Genomic DNA, 17,500 nt, shown 5'->3' on the forward strand with positions numbered 1-17,500 from the left:
TAAAGTAATTTATGCAATCCAAATGTAGTCTGATTATGTTACCATAAAAGTAATCTAAATGTAATCCAAATGTAGTCTGATTATGGTATCATAAAGTAATTATTGTCTATGCAATCCAAATGTAGTCTTATTATGTTATCATAAAGAAATCTAAATGTTATCTAAATGTAGTCAGATTACATTGCCATACAGTAATCTAAATGTAATCCAAATGTAGTCTGATTAAGTTGCCATAAAGTAATCTATGCAATCCAAATGTAGTTTCATTATGTTACCCTATATTAATTTATATGTAATCCAAAAATAGTCAGTTTACGTTACTATAAAGTAATCTAAAAGTAATCAAATGTAGTCAGATTACCATAAAGTAATCTATATGCACTCCAAATGTACTCAGATTATGTTATCATAAAGTAATCTATATTCAATCCAAATGTAGTCTGAATGCTATCATAAAAAATAATCTAAACTTAATCCAAATGTTGTCAGATTACGATACCATGAAGTAATCTAAATGTAATCCAAAAGTAGCCAGATTGTGTTACCATAAAGTAATCTAAATGTAATCCAAATTTAGTCTTTGTTAACAGGAAAGTAATCTAAATGTAAACAGAAAGTAGACATTTTAAGGTCAATCTACTAAATACCTGCAATGTGTGTCCCTCATAAATAATAATAAAAAATGAAATATAACCATTATATTGATACACTAATGTTCATGTTCGTTTGTGTTTGATGAGATTAGTCTCATTAAGATAAGTCTTAGCAGTCATCAAGCCTACATTACTTTAATAAATACTTTAAAATAACTGATATATTCAGAAAATATTTAGAATTACTATTTATTTTTGTGCTGGAATGCTGAATATTCACAAATCCTTTTAATATTCATTCATTCATTCATTTTCTTGTCGGCTTAGTCCCTTTATTAATCTGGGGTCGCCACAGCGGAATGAACCGCCAACTTATCCAGCAAGTTTTTACGCAGCGGATGCCCTTCCAGCCGCAACCCATCTCTGGGAAATCCTTTTCATATAATAAATCTAAATAAATAAATGACAAATAAAATATGCAGATCTTTTGATTAAGACACTTTTCCTATTATTATTATCACTGCTGATGGGACAAAATGTTTAGCTGTTTTGCTTTATATTTTTGTGATTTTTCTGATATTTTTTATGAAAATTAAATGTATAAGAATAGCATTTAATTAACATAGAAATCTGCTGCCACTTTCAATCAATTGATTTCACCCCTGTAGCTTAAAATGCATACATAATAAAGCTTTAATTAGTATTTAATACTTAACGACAGGTTATTATAAAAGCATTGATTAAATTATTAAACAAAGACATTTTTTGGAATTTTTTAAAATGCATATATATATATATATACATACATATATATATATATATATATATATATATATATATATATATATATATATATATATATATATACTGTATATACATATATATATATATATATATATATATATATATATATATATATATATATATATATTATATATATATATATATATATACATATACATATATATATATATATATATATATATATATATATATATATATATATATATACATATATATAATAAAAAATAATAGCAACTCTGTATATATATATATATATATATATATATATATATATATATATATATATATATATATATATATATATATATATATATATATATATATATACACACACACACAAAAACAGAGTTTCTATAATTTTTTTTCCCTTTTGAAAGAAACTAACATTTCTATACACATTTATTAAAAAAATTATGGAACTTAAATAATTACAACGATTTTAATTACTGATTAACTTCATGTGTGACAGCACTGTGTAAAACAAAGAGTTCAGCACATCACAACATCACATGCAAATATATGACCCATGACTTTATAATCTATCTAGGTAGTAGATAACAAGACTTTTGTTTTGTCACTGAACAGGACTCAGAGGTGTGTGTGTTAGTAAATGCATGTGTACTGTGTGTTACAGAAGGTGTTTGTGGGTGTGTGGGAGCAAAGCGAGCAATGGCAGCTATTTATGAAAATAAGTTGCGTGGGTTCAGGAGAACGTGGTGTTCCCTCGCTCACTGTGACAACCCATTCCCTCATCAAATTACTGCGGTAAAGCCCAAAACCAATCTGAGATTCACTACAGAACACACACCGAGCCCCACTGCAGATGTGATTAAACAGCAAGCAAATATACATTCATTCATTTGCTCGACTAACAGTTAATGTCAATTATCAAGACTAACTCTGCACCATCTACTCAAACACATCTGCTTTCCCTGAAGGACGCAGTAGCGCTTGCAAATATTGTATTTGAATGATGTACACATGTATTAAAATGTCAATGTTCTAGGTCAGCTTGTGTTCCCTCAGTTGATTTTATTACTAGGGAGATCATGAATTCTAAGACCTCTACCTGCTCACTTGATCCCCTACCAACTGTTTTAGGGTGCTTTCACACCTGCCTTATTAAGTTCGATTGAATCGCACTAGAGTTCGTTTTCCTTTTTGGTGCGGTTCGTTTGGGCAGGTGAGAACGCAGCAATCGTACTCGAGTGCGCACCAAAAGCGGACCAAATAAGCGTACCGAGACCTGCTCAAAGAGGTGGTCTCGGTACGCTTTCAAACGAACCCTGGAGCGGTTTGTTTGTGGTGAGAATATGATCCGTACTAAAACAGGTCCAACCGCAAAAAGTACTGCGACTTTTGGACTAATCCAGCTGCCGTAGACCGATGCGCTGTGCATTGTGGTATATGGAGGAAAAATATTTGTTGACAGCATCTTACCAACAGAGAGGGGAAAACATTACCTGATGGATCGTTGCTAATATTTGCGCAAGATGAACATGTCACAGTTTAGCAAAATTAATTCACGCCTCCTTCCAAGTGACGAGCGACGCATTAAAACCCTGTTTTGCAGCCGCGCTTCATTCTTGAAATTTAAAGTTTGTTTAAAGCAGGCATACTAGGCAGTCTGTCTGTGTGTGTGTGCTTGGTGCTGTGTGTGTGTGTGTGTGTGTGTGTTTGTACAGACAGCTTGGCTGTCTGGACTGTATAGCTGGAGATTATCGGTTTTGTTCTCCCCCGCTCTTTAGCGGGATCGGGCGCCGTGGCCAGAAAACGGGGCGGGTTGGGCAGCGGGACAATAAATTCTTTATATAAGCGGGAGCGGTCGGGTTCGGGCTAAAACCTGGCGGGTGCGGGCGGGAGCGGCATTCAAAATTTGGTCCAGCGCAGATCTCTACGCTGAAGTTTAGATTTTCGAAAAGCGTTAAGCGCGTCAAACGTGCAAAACGCTCAATTCGCCCCACGCCATTCGCGCAATTTGCGCCATTCGCGCCGCGCCATTTGCGCGTATCGCACCGCAGGATGTCTATTCATGCGTTTGCATTGACTTAACATGTAAATCACTCGTGCTTGACGCGCGTGCCGCATCTGGTGTGAACGCAGCATTAGCGTGCCCAGGCCCGATTGTAGTGTGAGTGCGGGCCGTCGGGGGAGACGGGAGGGGGGAGAAGCGTGCTTTGGCTTGGTTCGAGGCAACTGTACATAGTGTGAGTACGGCCTAATACATGGATGACTAATAATTCCTTAAAGTAAATGCCAGTAAAACTGAAGCCCTTCTGGTTGGCTCAAAATCAGTTTTATCCAAAGCTCAATCTTTTACCCTGCTTGTTGATAACTCCCCAGTCAATTTCTCAACCCACGTGAAAAGTCTTGTGGTTATACTGGATGGCATGCTCTCATTTAGTACTCAAAATATTAATATCTCACACTTTTTTCATTTGCGTAACATTGCAAGACTTCGCCCTTCTCTATCTCAACAAAGTACTGAAGTGCTTGTTCATGACTTGATTACATCACGGAATTATTACTACAGTTACAACTAAATTAACAACTACAGTTAATTTAGAATTAAGCGGCTAGGATAGTTACCTGCTCGCGTACTTCTGATCACATAACTCTAATTCTCTTTACCTTCACTGGCTCCCTGTTCACTATCATATACAATACAAAATCCTCCTCTTAACATACAAAGCTCTTCATAACCTGACCCACCACTATCTTTCTGATCTTCTTCATTTGTTCACTCCTTCACGCTCTCTAAGATCATCTTATGCTGAACTGTTATCTGTCCCACACTTTAAGATGAAGTCATTTGGTGGCAGGGCTTTTAGTTGTACAGCACCAAGGTTATGGAATTCCCTGCCTTTGCGCATTCGCCAGATGGACTCTATTTCCAATTTTAAATCTCAGATAAAAACGTTTGTGTTTAGGATAGCTTTTAATGATTTGCTGGTTTAATTTTATGCTGATTGTAATTTTTACTGCTTGTATTTTTATGATGTGTTTGTGATTTGCTGTAAGGTGTTCTGGAGTGCTTTGAAAGGCGCCTAAAAATAAAAGGTTTTATTATTATTATTATTATTATTATTATTAAATGTGCAAATTAAATTTTTTAAGAGCTTTGTGATTGGCATAACATTTAGGGTGTGCAATTTAAACCATTTAATATATATATATTTATATATATATATATATATATATATATATATATATATATTAGTGCTGTCAATCGATTAAAAAATTAACTAATTAATCGCACCTTTTTGAAAAATGTATCGCGATTAATCGCATTTAAAACACTGAAACTTGTAATTTTGGCTATTCAAATGTAAAATTAATGTAAACGCAAGACAAAAACTATTTAAATTCAAAATATAATTGTTATTAGAATTTTTTTTTTAACTTGTAACAGATTTCTTCTGTAAACAACATACCCACAATAAACCATCAAGATCCTGGCTTGACAGCCATATTTATTACAGAAATTAAAACACAGGCATGTTAATGACATTTAAATTTAAAAATTATCAATGCCAATAAAGAAAACATTAATTTCCATGTTGGATTCTAAGTGGACTGCAAAAAAAATTCCAAAATACAGGAATTGCAGATATGGAAGATGGAAAATTATAATAATAAACAATAGAATACAAACTGTTGCACTCATTGTAAAGTTTTATTGCTGTGAGTTGAGAACATTAATTATAGAGTAGAAACAATTTTGCTTAATCCTCCTTTACATTCATCCAGTTGCTAAGACTAGGAGCATCCCGCAAGTGCACAGAGACTCCCAAACCGGTCGTTAAAAACATTGCACACCCCTCTCCCCCGCATCCCTCCTAGACTTCAGGTATGTCGCGCGCAACTCACACACAGACACACAATGACACAGACACACACACAACGCGCTGGAGTGACTCCCCTCAGATTCAACACGCATGATCACATTCATCAAATTTGCTTAAACTGAGCTTTCTAAAGTATTACTGTATTTCACAAGGATTCTGACACAACAACGCGAAGCATACACTTTCGTTGCGTTTAATGAGGAAACACGCTAAACTTGGAGCTAGAGATCTGCGTGTGACTAAATTTTGAATCCCGCTCCCGCCCGCACCCGCCAGGTTTTAGCCTGAACCCGACCGCTCCCGCTTATATTAAGAATTTATTGTCCCGCTGCCCGACCCGCCCCGTTTTCTGGCCGCCGCGCCCGATCCCGCTAAAGAGCGGGGGAGAATAAAACCGAAAATCCCCCAGCTATACAGTCCAGACAGCCAAGCTGTCTGTATAAACACAAACAGCCCCAAGCACACACACACAGACAAATCTCTCTCTCATACGCGCGCGCGCGCGCGCGCACTAACACACACACAAGCACCAAGCACACACACAGGCGTTTGCTGTTATATCAACTCAAAGACTTGTAATACCATGTGTCAAGTACCAATGTAATACCAAAAGGTTTTATATGAAGGTATATAAATACTGAGTCGCGCCAGCTCCGGGCCGCAGCGCACATTACTCTCGGGCCGGAATCGGGCAGTGAGTCCACAAGCATCCGGAGTCCGGCAGCCAGAGCCGGGCTGAGTGGTAAGTCTCTGGCAGGCGAGAATCTAGCCGGAACTGGCCCGAGTGTATTTTGCTATCTGGAAATAAGCTCTCTCTCTCTCTCTCTCTCTCATTCGCGCGCGCGTGCACTAACATACGCACACACAAGCACCAAGCACACACACAGGCAAAGCTCGCTCGCTCGCTCTCTCTCTCTCTCTCTCTCTCTCTCTCTCTCTCTCTCTCTCATTCGCATAGCAATATCCGCGATATTACTAGACAGCCCGCTCCCGTCCCAAATTAAACCCGTTACCGACCACTCCCGCGATTTATTCGGAAAATTATTCCCGCGCCGCAGAAATCTGGTCGGGTCCTGCGGCGCCCGCGGGACAGCCGCGGGAATGCAGACCTCTACTTGGAGGGCTCATGCTGAAAGGCAGAGTAATGCCCTGTCTTTGACAGCTCGCGACTTCACCAGAAACTTTCTGAGTACATTCACATAAGACACCAATACTCCGATTTTAATATGATTAAGATTATACCCTTTATTAAAATTCTACCGTGTAGCCTAAGCAGATATTTTGTTACCTTAAAGGAACACCGAGTCACAAAATGCAGAGGATTTTCTTTCTGTTCGCCATGCGGTATCAACTTACAACAGAAAGTTAAAAATGAAACACCCGAAATTGCATGAAACTCTGGATAACTTGTGATGCAACTAATTGTTTTATACTGAAACTTGCCTTCAAAAAGTGCTTCCTTGGTCTTATCCACATTTCTTGCATGTTAAACACACGTCCACCAAAACAGGAAGTAAAAAAAAACCTGCAACTGCGTTAATTGCGTTAATTTTTTTTTACGCGTTAAGTATTTAAAATTAATCGCATGCGTTACCGCACTAATTTTGACAGCGCTATATATATATATATATATATATATATATATATATATATATATATATATATATATATATATATATATATATATATAACAACATGTTAAATTAACTTCATAACTTCATGCATCACATTTGCATATAAGAATCAATATAGTGCAGTTTGAATGTGAATATATTCTTAAACAGATTTACAAACAGATTAGAAATCATCATTATGCAAATAAATGCAGGACAAAAATATATATAATGCAAAAAATAACCCAAACGGGCATCAGTATGCTGAATTAATTTGAGTTTCAATACTTAATACTTCACATTCCATAAGTTTTACACATAATGCTAATGGATAATGAATTTGAATACATTTAGCAGCATATAACCATGTTTTAAAGAAGTCTAAGTGCTTTTCTACACTGTTTTTGTTCTCAAACCTGCACTTGAAATGACTTTCAGAATGTCAGATGGGAAGTGCAAACTCTCGCTTACCTACAGAGAAAAAAAAAAGGCATCCTTCTCTAGAACTTCAACACTTAGAAATGGAAATGTGCATGAATTATTCCCGTCTGCGTCTTCAACTGTGAGCTATCCATTTCAATTATATGTGATACTGTGGATCCTGCTGCTGAACGAGAGTAGAGACTCTGCTATCATGCGCACGCTGAACGTTCATTTACCGGCGTGTGTGTTGGAGAGCAGGAATCAATGCACTGTGTTTACATCAGATGCTCCTCAAAGGCTAAAAGCACGTATAGTCAGATAAACAAGCGTGTGGAATTACCTTGAGGAGTTTGGCGTGCAGCAGTAATGTGTATCCGGCTTCTGTATAGTTGTCACACTCTTTATGCAGGTCACACAGCTTATACAGGTACCTACACACACACACAATGTCATTAACAATCCGAACACAAACTCCATTACCAAAAAAAAAAAAAAAAAAAGCTCCAAGAACAAACTCACAGAGACCACCAGTTCAGAGCAGCTCCAGAGTTCATGTTTGCTTGACATTCATATACTTTAAGCTCCCAAACACAAGGAAACTTTAGTTCTTTCTACTTCAGATGCACTAAGATAGAAAATTGGAAAGGACTTTTTGCTGATTGTATCACGATTTGTCAAGTCCGTCTTTTTGTACTGAAAGCACTTCACTTTTTTTCCATGTTTCAGTCTTATTACAAAAAAAATTATTAAATTAATTTATTTCCTCAAAATTGTACACACAATACCCCATAATGGCAATGTGAAAAAGAGTTTTTGAAATAGTTGCAAATTTATTAAAAATAAAAAAAGCTGTAAAAATCACCTGTACATCAGTATTCACAGCCTTTGCTCAATACTTTGTTGATGCACCTTTGGCAGCGATTACAGCCTCAAGCCTTTGTGAATATGATGCCCCAAGCTTGGCACACCTGTCTTTGGGAATTTTTGCTTATTCCTCTTTGCAGTGCCTTTCAAACTCTATCAGGTTGGATGGGAAGCGACGGTGTACAGCCAGTTTCAGATCTTTCCAGAGATGTTCAATTGGATTTAGGTCTGGGCTCTAGCTGGGCCACTCATGACATTTAAAGAGTTGTGGTGAAGCAACATTTTTTTTTATTGTGAGATCATGCAAACTCCACACAGAAATGCCAACTAACCCAGCTGGTACTTAACCAGTGACCTTCTTGCTGTGGGGCGACAGTGCTTACTGACTCTTCGGTTGCTGTTAAAGGTATGTTACCCAGCACCGTACTTATGGGCATTTATATCTACCTAATTTAAAATATTAACAGTTCTTGATCACAGTATGCAAACAAAAATTAGGAATTATTGGCAAGAAGACACTTTGAGTTTTACTATGCCCCTAAAAAGTTTCATGCCCAATATATATATATATATATATATATATATATATATATATATATATATATATAAATGATGTGAACATTTTTTTTTACTTTGTTCAATATTTCTTTTGTTTTAATCCTGAAAAAGCCTAAAAAATAAATAAAAAAATCACAAGTTATTACGAATTTATATTTTAAATCTGATAAAGTTAGCATGCAAAATTATATTTTGGCAAAATTTTGAGACTATCAGTGTCCTTCTCTCCTCCAAATAAGCTTCCCAAACTAAAACAGAAACCGTTGCTGAATAATTCGGTCTACATTCACAGTTCATGTATCTTTGGCCTTTTTCATGCATTTAGAGCAGGGATGTCAAACTCCGTTCCTGGAGGGCCGTAGCCCTGCACAGTTTAGTTCCAACCCTGATTAAACACACCTGATCAAACTACTTGAGTCCTTTAGGCTTGTTTGAAACCTACAGGTAAGTGTGTTGGAGCAGGGTTGGAACTAAACTGTGCAGGGCTGCGGCCCTCCAGGAATTGAGTTTGACATCCCTGATTTAGAGTTTGTAATGCTCAAAATGCCACTTTATTAGGTACACCTTACTAGTACTGGGTTGAACCCACTTTTGAACTGCCTTAATCCTTTGTGGCATAGATTAAACAAGGTACTGGAAATATTCCTCGGAAATTTTGCTCCGTATTTACATGATAGCATCACAGTTGTTGCAGATTTGTCGGCTGCACATCCATGATGCGAATCTCCCACTCCACCACATCCCAAAGGTGCTCTATTGGATTAAGCTCTGGTGACTGTGGAGGCCATTTGAGTACATTGAACTCATTGTCATGTTCAAGAAAGCAGTCTGAGATGATTTGCACTTTATGACATGGTGTGTTATCCTGCTGTAAGTAGCCATCAGAAGATGAGTACACTGTGGTCATAAAGGGATGGACATGGTCAGCAACAATACTCAGGTAGGCTGTGGCGTTGACATGATACTCAATTGGTACTAATGGGCTCAAGTTGTGGCAAGAAAATATCCCCTATACATTATTACACCACCACCACCAACCTGAACTGTTTATACAAGGCAGGATGGATCCAGGCTTTTATGTTGTTGAAGCCAAATTCTGACCCAACCATCCGAATGTGGCAGCACAAATGGAGACTCATCAGATCAGGCAACGTTTCTCCAATGTTCTATTGTCCAGTTTTGGTGAGCCTGTGTGAATTGTAGCCTCAGTTTCCTGGTCTTAGCAGACAGGAGTGGCACCCGGTGTGGTCTTCTGCTGCTGTAGCCTATCTGCCTCAAGGTTGGATGTATTGTGGTTCAGAGATGCTCTTCTGCAGACCTCAGTTGTAACAAGTGGTTATTCCAGTTACTGTTGCCTTTCTATCAGCTGGAACCAGTCTGGCCATTCTCCTCTGGCATCAACAAGGCATTTGCGTCCACAGATCTGCCACTCACTGAATTTTTTCTATTAATCAGACCATTCCCTGAAAAACTCAGAGATGGTTGTGCTTGAAAATCCCAATAGATCAGTAGTTTCTGAAATACTCCGACCAGCCTGTCTGGCACCAACAACCATTTCACATTCAAACTCACTTAAATCCCCTTTCTTCCCAATTCTGATGCTCGGTCTGAACTGCAGCAGATCGTCTTGATCATGTCTACATGCCTAAATGCATTGAGTTGCTGCCGTGTGATTGGCTGATTAGAAATTTGCATTAACGAGCAGTTGGACAGGTGTACCTAATAAAGTGGCCAGTGAGTGTATGTTTCAAATGTTTCTATTTCTATGATGCAGAGCTGAATATTCAGCAGTCAATCAATGGAAACACACATACAAACCACAGAGAGTTTCAAATGCAGGTCAGGGTTAAATCGTGCATTTAGTAGGAAGGATATATAAAGCATCACACCTGATGTACATCTCTTCTCTTTCAATCTCCTTGTAGAAATTCTGCAAGACAAAACAAGACACACACACAAGGTCATGTTCTCTTTACCTATTCATACTAAACAAATCCAGACCGCAGTTCAGCAAATATACAAACTCAGACCGAAGGAGTATTTGAGAGATAATGTGCTCTGGGTGAATCCATCATCCTCGTTATAACATCTCCTTGTCCTTGTGCGTTTGGTTTCTGAACAGCGGCCAATGAGATGATAGCAGGAAAGTCATGTTTAACACATGAGGAGTCCAAAATCACCTTCAGATTTATGGGGATTTGTCTCTCAGTATACAGTTGAATTATTCAAGTCAGAATTATTAGCCCTCCTGAATTATGAGCCCCCCTGTATATTTGTTTCCCAATTTCTGGTTAATGGAAGATCTTTTTGAACAGATTGCTAAACATAATAGTTTTAATAACTCATTATTAATAACTGATTTATTTTATCTTTACCATGATGATAGTACATAATATTTAACTAGATATTTTTCAAGATACTAGTATTCTCATGTAAGTGACATGTAAAGGCTTAACTAGGTTCATTAGGCAAGTTAGTGTAATTGGTCAAGTCATTGTATAAAAGAGGTTTGTTTATCTCGCAAAGATGTTTTGCATTCCCTTGCAAAGATGTTTTGCATTCCCTCGCAAAGATGTTTTACGTTATCTCGCAAAGATGTTTTGCATCCCCTTGCAAAGATGTTTTGCATTCCCTCGCAAAGATGTTTTACGTTATCTCGCAAAGATGTTTTACGTTATCTCGCAAAGATGTTTTACGTTATCTCGCAAAGATGTTTTACGTTATCTCGCAAAGATGTTTTACGTTATCTCGCAAGGATGTTTTGCATTCCCCCGCAAAGATATTTTACGTTATCCCGCAAAGATGTTTTGTGTTCCCCCGCAAAGATGTTTTACGTTATCCCGCAAAGATGTTTTGCATTCCCTCTTTAAGATATTTTACGTTATCCCGCAAAGATGTTTTGTGTTCCCTCGCAAAGATGTTTTACGTTATCCCGCAAAGATGTTTTGTGTTTCCTCGCAGAGATGTTTTGCGTTATCTCGCAAAGATGTTTAACGTTATCTCGCAAAGATGTTTTGCATTCCCTCTTAAAGATATTTTACGTTATCCCGCAAAGATGTTTTGTGTTTCCTCGCAGAGATGTTTTGCGTTATCTCGCAAAGATGTTTTGCATTCCCTCTTAAAGATATTTTACGTTATCCCGCAAAGATGTTTTGTGTTCCCTCGCAAAGATGTTTTACGTTATCCCGCAAAGATGTTTTGTGTTTCCTCGCAGAGATGTTTTGCGTTATCTCGCAAAGATGTTTAACGTTATCTCGCAAAGATGTTTAACGTTATCTCGCAAAGATGTTTTGCATTCCCTCTTAAAGATATTTTACGTTATCCCGCAAAGATGTTTTGTGTTCCCTCGCAAAGATGTTTTACGTTATCCCGCAAAGATGTTTTGTGTTTCCTCGCAGAGATGTTTTGCGTTATCTCGCAAAGATGTTTAACGTTATCTCGCAAAGATGTTTTACGTTATCCCACAAAGATGTTTTGTGTTCCCTCGCAAAGATGTTTTGCATTCCCTCTTAAAGATATTTTACGTTATCCCGCAAAGATGTTTTGTGTTCCCTCGCAAAGATGTTTTACGTTATCCCGCAAAGATGTTTTGTGTTCCCTCGCAAAGATGTTTTACGTTATCCCACAAAGATGTTTTGTGTTCCCTCGCAAAGATGTTTTGCGTTATCTCGCAAAGATGTTTAACGTTATCTTGCAAAGATGTTTTGTGTTCCCTAGCAAAGATGTTTTGCGTTATCTCGCAAAGATGTTTTGTGTTCCCTCGCAAAGATGTTTTGTGTTCCCTCGCAAAGATGTTTTGTGTTCCCTCACAAAGATGTTTTATGTTATCCCGCAAAGATGTTTTGTGTTCCCTAGCAAAGATGTTTTGCGTTATCTCGCAAAGATGTTTTGTGTTTCCTAGCAAAGATGTTTTGCGTTATCTCGCAAAGATGTTTTGTGTTCCCTAGCAAAGATGTTTTGCGTTATCTCGCAAAGATGTTTTGTGTTCCCTCGCAAAGATGTTTTGTGTTCCCTCACAAAGATGTTTTGTGTTCCCTCACAAAGATGTTTTATGTTATTCCGCAAAGATGTTTTGTGTTCCCTAGCAAAGATGTTTTGCGTTATCTCGCAAAGATGTTTTGTGTTCCCTAGCAAAGATGTTTTGCGTTATCTCGCAAAGATGTTTTGTGTTCCCTCGCAAAGATGTTTTGTGTTCCCTCGCAAAGATGTTTTGCGTTCCCTCGCAAAGATGTTTTGCATTATCTCTTAAAGATGTTTTACGTTATCCCGCAAAGATGTTTTGTGTTCCCTAGCAAAGATGTTTTGCTTTAATTCGCAGATGTTTTGTGTTCCCTAGCAAAGGTGTTTTGCATTATCTCTCAAAGATGTTTTACGTTATCCCACAAAGATGTTTTGTGTTTCCTAGCAAAGATGTTTTGCTTTAATTCGCAGATGTTTTGTGTTCCCTCGCAAAGATGTTTTGCGTCATCTCTCAAAGATGTTCTGTGTTCCCTCGCAAAGATGTTTTGTGTTCCCTCGCAAAGATGTTTTGCGTTATCTCGCAAAGATGTTTTTCATTATCTCGCAAAGATGTTTCTCCACAAACACTTCCTGTTTACTTCATGTAACCCCCCCATATTTCTGTTGAAATTCTCCCGTATTTTAACATTCTATCCCACTATCATCCTATCATTAAGTATTTTCCATATTTCTGATATATTTTTAATCTTGAAAGCACGCTGAAATTAATATTAAAATGTCTGCATCACTTTCTTTACATTAAAGCTGTGTGTCGATCGTCGCTTTTCATATGCAACCTCTGTACAATAAACTGATCCCAGATCAGCTTATATGAATAAGGGAAGGATACGCAATGACATAAAAACCCCAGGTAGCGAATCTCAGCAGCCCAGCCTCCGTTTTCAGACGTCTCCGTTTTCCCCCCTCCACACTGAGACGTAGCAGCAGCGTTTTAGAATGAAAACGGCCTCTCCAGCGTTTTCAAAATGCTCCGTTTTCGGCGCTCGAAAACTCCGGCGTAGTGTGGACGGATGGCATAACCGTAGCAAAATGTACGCATTTTCAAACTAAAACGCATTAGTGTAAATGGGGCCTGAGACAAGGGGGAGTGGGGGAATGGGTTTCATGGCCATATTGACGTTAAAATGTTTTTTAAAAAAAAAAACTGCTTTTATTCTAGCCGAAATAAAACAAATAAGCTAATAATTCTGACTTCAACTCTATATGTGTGTCTCAGTATACATGTGTGTAGAAAAGCTTTCCTATGGTTTAAACAGTAAAGCACACCACTCACAATGTGCCAAGGTCATAGGTTTGATTCCCAGGGAATGCATGAACTGATAAAATGTAAATGTGTACTTTAAATGCAGCGCGAGTCTGGCGAATGCTAAAATGTAAGGATTCCTGCAACCAAGCAAGTGTTCATGTAGCTCATACAAATCATGATTATACAAAGTATCTGAAATGGGGTTAAAGTGCCCTTTCTGCGCTTTGTCGAATAATATCTTTCAAAGAGTGTGAATTGTAGCTGTTTGCGCATGTAAAAGGTCACGACAAATGGATTTATTGTCAGGCAAAAGAAGAAATTAAACCATCTAAAATGAACTCCTGTACAAACCTACATGAAGTTGGCAACTAATTTGCATAATGCCAGACTATAGTCTTCATTTGCTGCCTTTAAACAATGTCTACTCTGACCTTGAAACACTGTTATCTGTAGATGAAACTGGAATAGTATGGTTCATGTTATACTTTGCTGCAAGTGTTCAAACTTTACATATAGTAATGGGCACTTGATTTTGACCAATCACAATAGACTGGACTCCAATTAGAGCGGAGAAGGGTCTTATAAGGGCAGGGTTTACAGAGATCAGAGCTACCGACCAAACAGTTCAGACACTGAGAGAAAGACGCTGATGCTACACTTATTTACGTTTGTTCTTTTGAATTAATGGATATTTCTGTTCATATTTGGTGTAATTTTAACACACACCCCTTTTCAATTTTTAATATTGGGAAGTTTAAATAGACCATTTTGAGGTATGTAAACAAAAACAATGGTCACAATGTATTTCCTGTATTATATTTTTAATTTCTATTGCTTCCGAGTCTCCAAAAAGTGTCACATATTGATAAATAATGTTTTCCCTACTGAAAAAAACTGCTTAAACCAGCCTAGGCTGCTTGGCCGGTTTAAGCTGGTCGACCAGGCTGATTTTAGATGGGTTTTGGTCATTTCCAGGCTGGTTTCCAGCCATTTCCAGCCTGGTCTTAGCTGACCAGAGTGGTTTAAGCTAGACATAGCTGGTTTTAGCTGGGCTCCCAGCCTGGAAAGGCTAGTCAAGCTTGTTTTAACTGGTCATCTCCCAGCCTAAACAGCTAAGACCAGGCAGGAAATTGCTGAAACAACCTGGAAATGGCCAAAACCCCTCTAAAACCAGGCTGGTTGACCAGATAAACCAACCAGTCTAGGCAATTTCCTTTCATCTATACATGCACATATAAAACATTTAAACTGTCTATAAAATCGCGCGTCATTTTCTTTTTGTTAACATGCGTTTAGATGTCCATGTCAAATAAAACCTCAATTAAACTGGAGTTTTCTTTTAAAAACATCCTAACATTATCAGCTCGCAATGAATCTTAAAATGTTTGAGGCCGCAAAGGATCTACTCGTTGTGTCCTTCATTATCTGGGAAACTAAGGACACATTTTGAGGCTACATTTGATGGAGCCTTCAAAACGAGACAGCTTCGTTGTGCTGTGATGATGCAGTGCCCTTCGAATGCATCCTTTAGAGGATGCAGCCTCTGAAATAAAGCACAGCTTAACTTACATTTGGTATATTTTCTTATTTGTTTTTAAAAACTTTGAAAAGATTGGTTTGATGTTATGATGGAAACCCGGCTAGTGAGAAGCCATTTGTGAAAAGCACTGTCCGTTCAGTATTCTTAAGGCTATACAAACTCAAAAATAGCTTTGCTTTGGCTAGATTTCCTTCGAAATTATGTCATTTCAATAAATGACTTCATTATTTTTTGAGTTTGAGTGAGAGATTAAGAGTCAGACGTTCTCCTCACCAGCACGTTAACTGTGCAGCTCATGCGGTTCTCCTTGTTTTCATCATGCATGATGGTCCTGTAGTCCAGGAGTCTCTCCAACAGACGCACCACCAGAGTCACGAAGGTTTCACCAGTCTTAGCCAGATACTTGTGCTTTCTGCAGTGCTCCAACAAACTGTCACAAACATACACATTAAGGATGGATGTCCTTATACAACATAATACAGAAGCATTTGCAAAGTATGTCAAGTAACAATTTAAGAAATTGAAATAGCCCAGCACTTGAATATACTGTAAATGACCACTAATCAGGGGTGGACTCAGTGATTTAGGGCGTACTCACACTACGTACAGTTGCCTTGAACCAGGCTAAAGCACGCTTGTCCCCCCTCCTGTCTCCCCCGGTGGCCGGTACTCAAATTTCATTCGGGCCTGGGCTTGCTTACGTCATCTATGCTGCGCTGTTCAGTAAGCGATTTTCACTCAGCACAGTGGAGATTTCTTTAGTTATATAGTTTAAGTCGTTTGATATGCAGGGACAAGCAGTCAGAACAGATCCGCCACTTTTGATGCTCATTAACAACCATAAAGGTCTCGTGCTGCAGGTATTAGGAGGTTTGCTGAAGGTCGTGCAGTGAGGGGTTTGCGTCTTTAATAATCTACCACAGTTTGCATTCACTGTACAGTAGGAATAATTAATAAATCCATATCAAACAGTCCCTTAAAAGTCACGTCTCGCTTTTAGTTTAAGGAACAGGCACGTTTTGCACTCACACTACAAGCGTACCTCGCCAAAGCCCAAGCGAACCTTGCTCTGGCACACCTCTTCCAACCAGGCCAGGGCCAGCTAAAGCCTGATTTATACTTCTGCTTCAAGTGACCGGCGTAACCCACGGCGCATGCAACGCGCGTGGCTGTGCATTTATACTTCTGCGCGCTGTCTCTGTTGGTCTGCATTAACACTTCAGAAACGCTAGTTGGCAGTGAGGTGTAAATGTTCCTCTGTGTCGAGTTTCTTCGGTGCTGTTTTGCTTTTCCTGAACACTTCCGGGATGTACAAGTGGCTCAAACTCGCTCATTTTGAGGCAGGAACCGGCGGACGTGCAGCAACTTTAACTATGAGGTAAACAAAAAACAAAACTTTCCATCCGGAGCTCCTTCACGGTACTCCACACTTGTAAACAATCGCTAGATTGGGTTCACGCCATTCGCACGGATCTCGGTCCCGCCCCGACTCGTCAGCCGACCAATCACAGAGCTTGCACTAAGCGTTGTTGCAACGTGTAGTTACATTTTTTGAGAGGTGCACGTCAGTGACGGCCACGGCGAAGGGCGCCGTAGCCGGTGTTTGACGCAGAAGTATAAATCAGCCTTAAGTGAACTGTTCCTGAGCCCGATTCAGTGCACTCACACTTCTCAAACGATCTGGGAAATGGGCCTGGGCACGGTTCAGATAGCACAGTGTGAATACGCCCTTAGGGGCGCCCTTTAGCAATTCCAGGTACGTGGCCCTAGCATTAAAATTCAAACCACCCTCACCCTTATCTATAGACTTTTTTTTTCTGTAGATTTTTTTTCTTTTTTTTTTTTGTTAATAAACTTATGAATTAATTGAATACAATAAATTCACCAAAAAGAAATAAATAAAACACAAATGAACTATACGTACTGTATGGGTTATTAGCCATATTTGTGATTAAATTTTGATATTTTCATGTGCAAATGTAGGAAAAATG

The 17,500-nt window shown here is 38.4% G+C and overlaps 1 protein-coding gene across 6 annotated transcripts in view; it reads right to left on the bottom strand.

Annotated features, from left to right (window-relative positions):
* The window catches only part of dock1 (dedicator of cytokinesis 1), a 502,920-nt gene that overhangs the window by 101,283 nt on the left and 384,137 nt on the right, over nt 1–17,500 (bottom strand). For all 6 annotated transcript variants that reach the window (XR_015944908.1, XR_015503568.1, XR_015503567.1 and 3 more), the window contains 3 exon segments: nt 15,783–15,939; nt 10,593–10,633; nt 7,622–7,712 (listed from right to left, as the gene is read on the bottom strand). Coding sequence is in view for 3 of the 6 variants with exons in the window: in XM_087275373.1 (XP_087131499.1) it covers nt 7,622–7,712; nt 10,593–10,633; nt 15,783–15,939 (289 nt within the window). In the remaining 3 variants the exon portion in view is untranslated.

The sequence above is a fragment of the Danio rerio genome, chromosome 12 (genome assembly GCF_052040795.2).
Source record: "Danio rerio strain M-AB ecotype USA chromosome 12, GRCz13ab, whole genome shotgun sequence".
In the NCBI taxonomy this organism is placed as follows: Eukaryota; Metazoa; Chordata; class Actinopteri; order Cypriniformes; family Danionidae; genus Danio; species Danio rerio.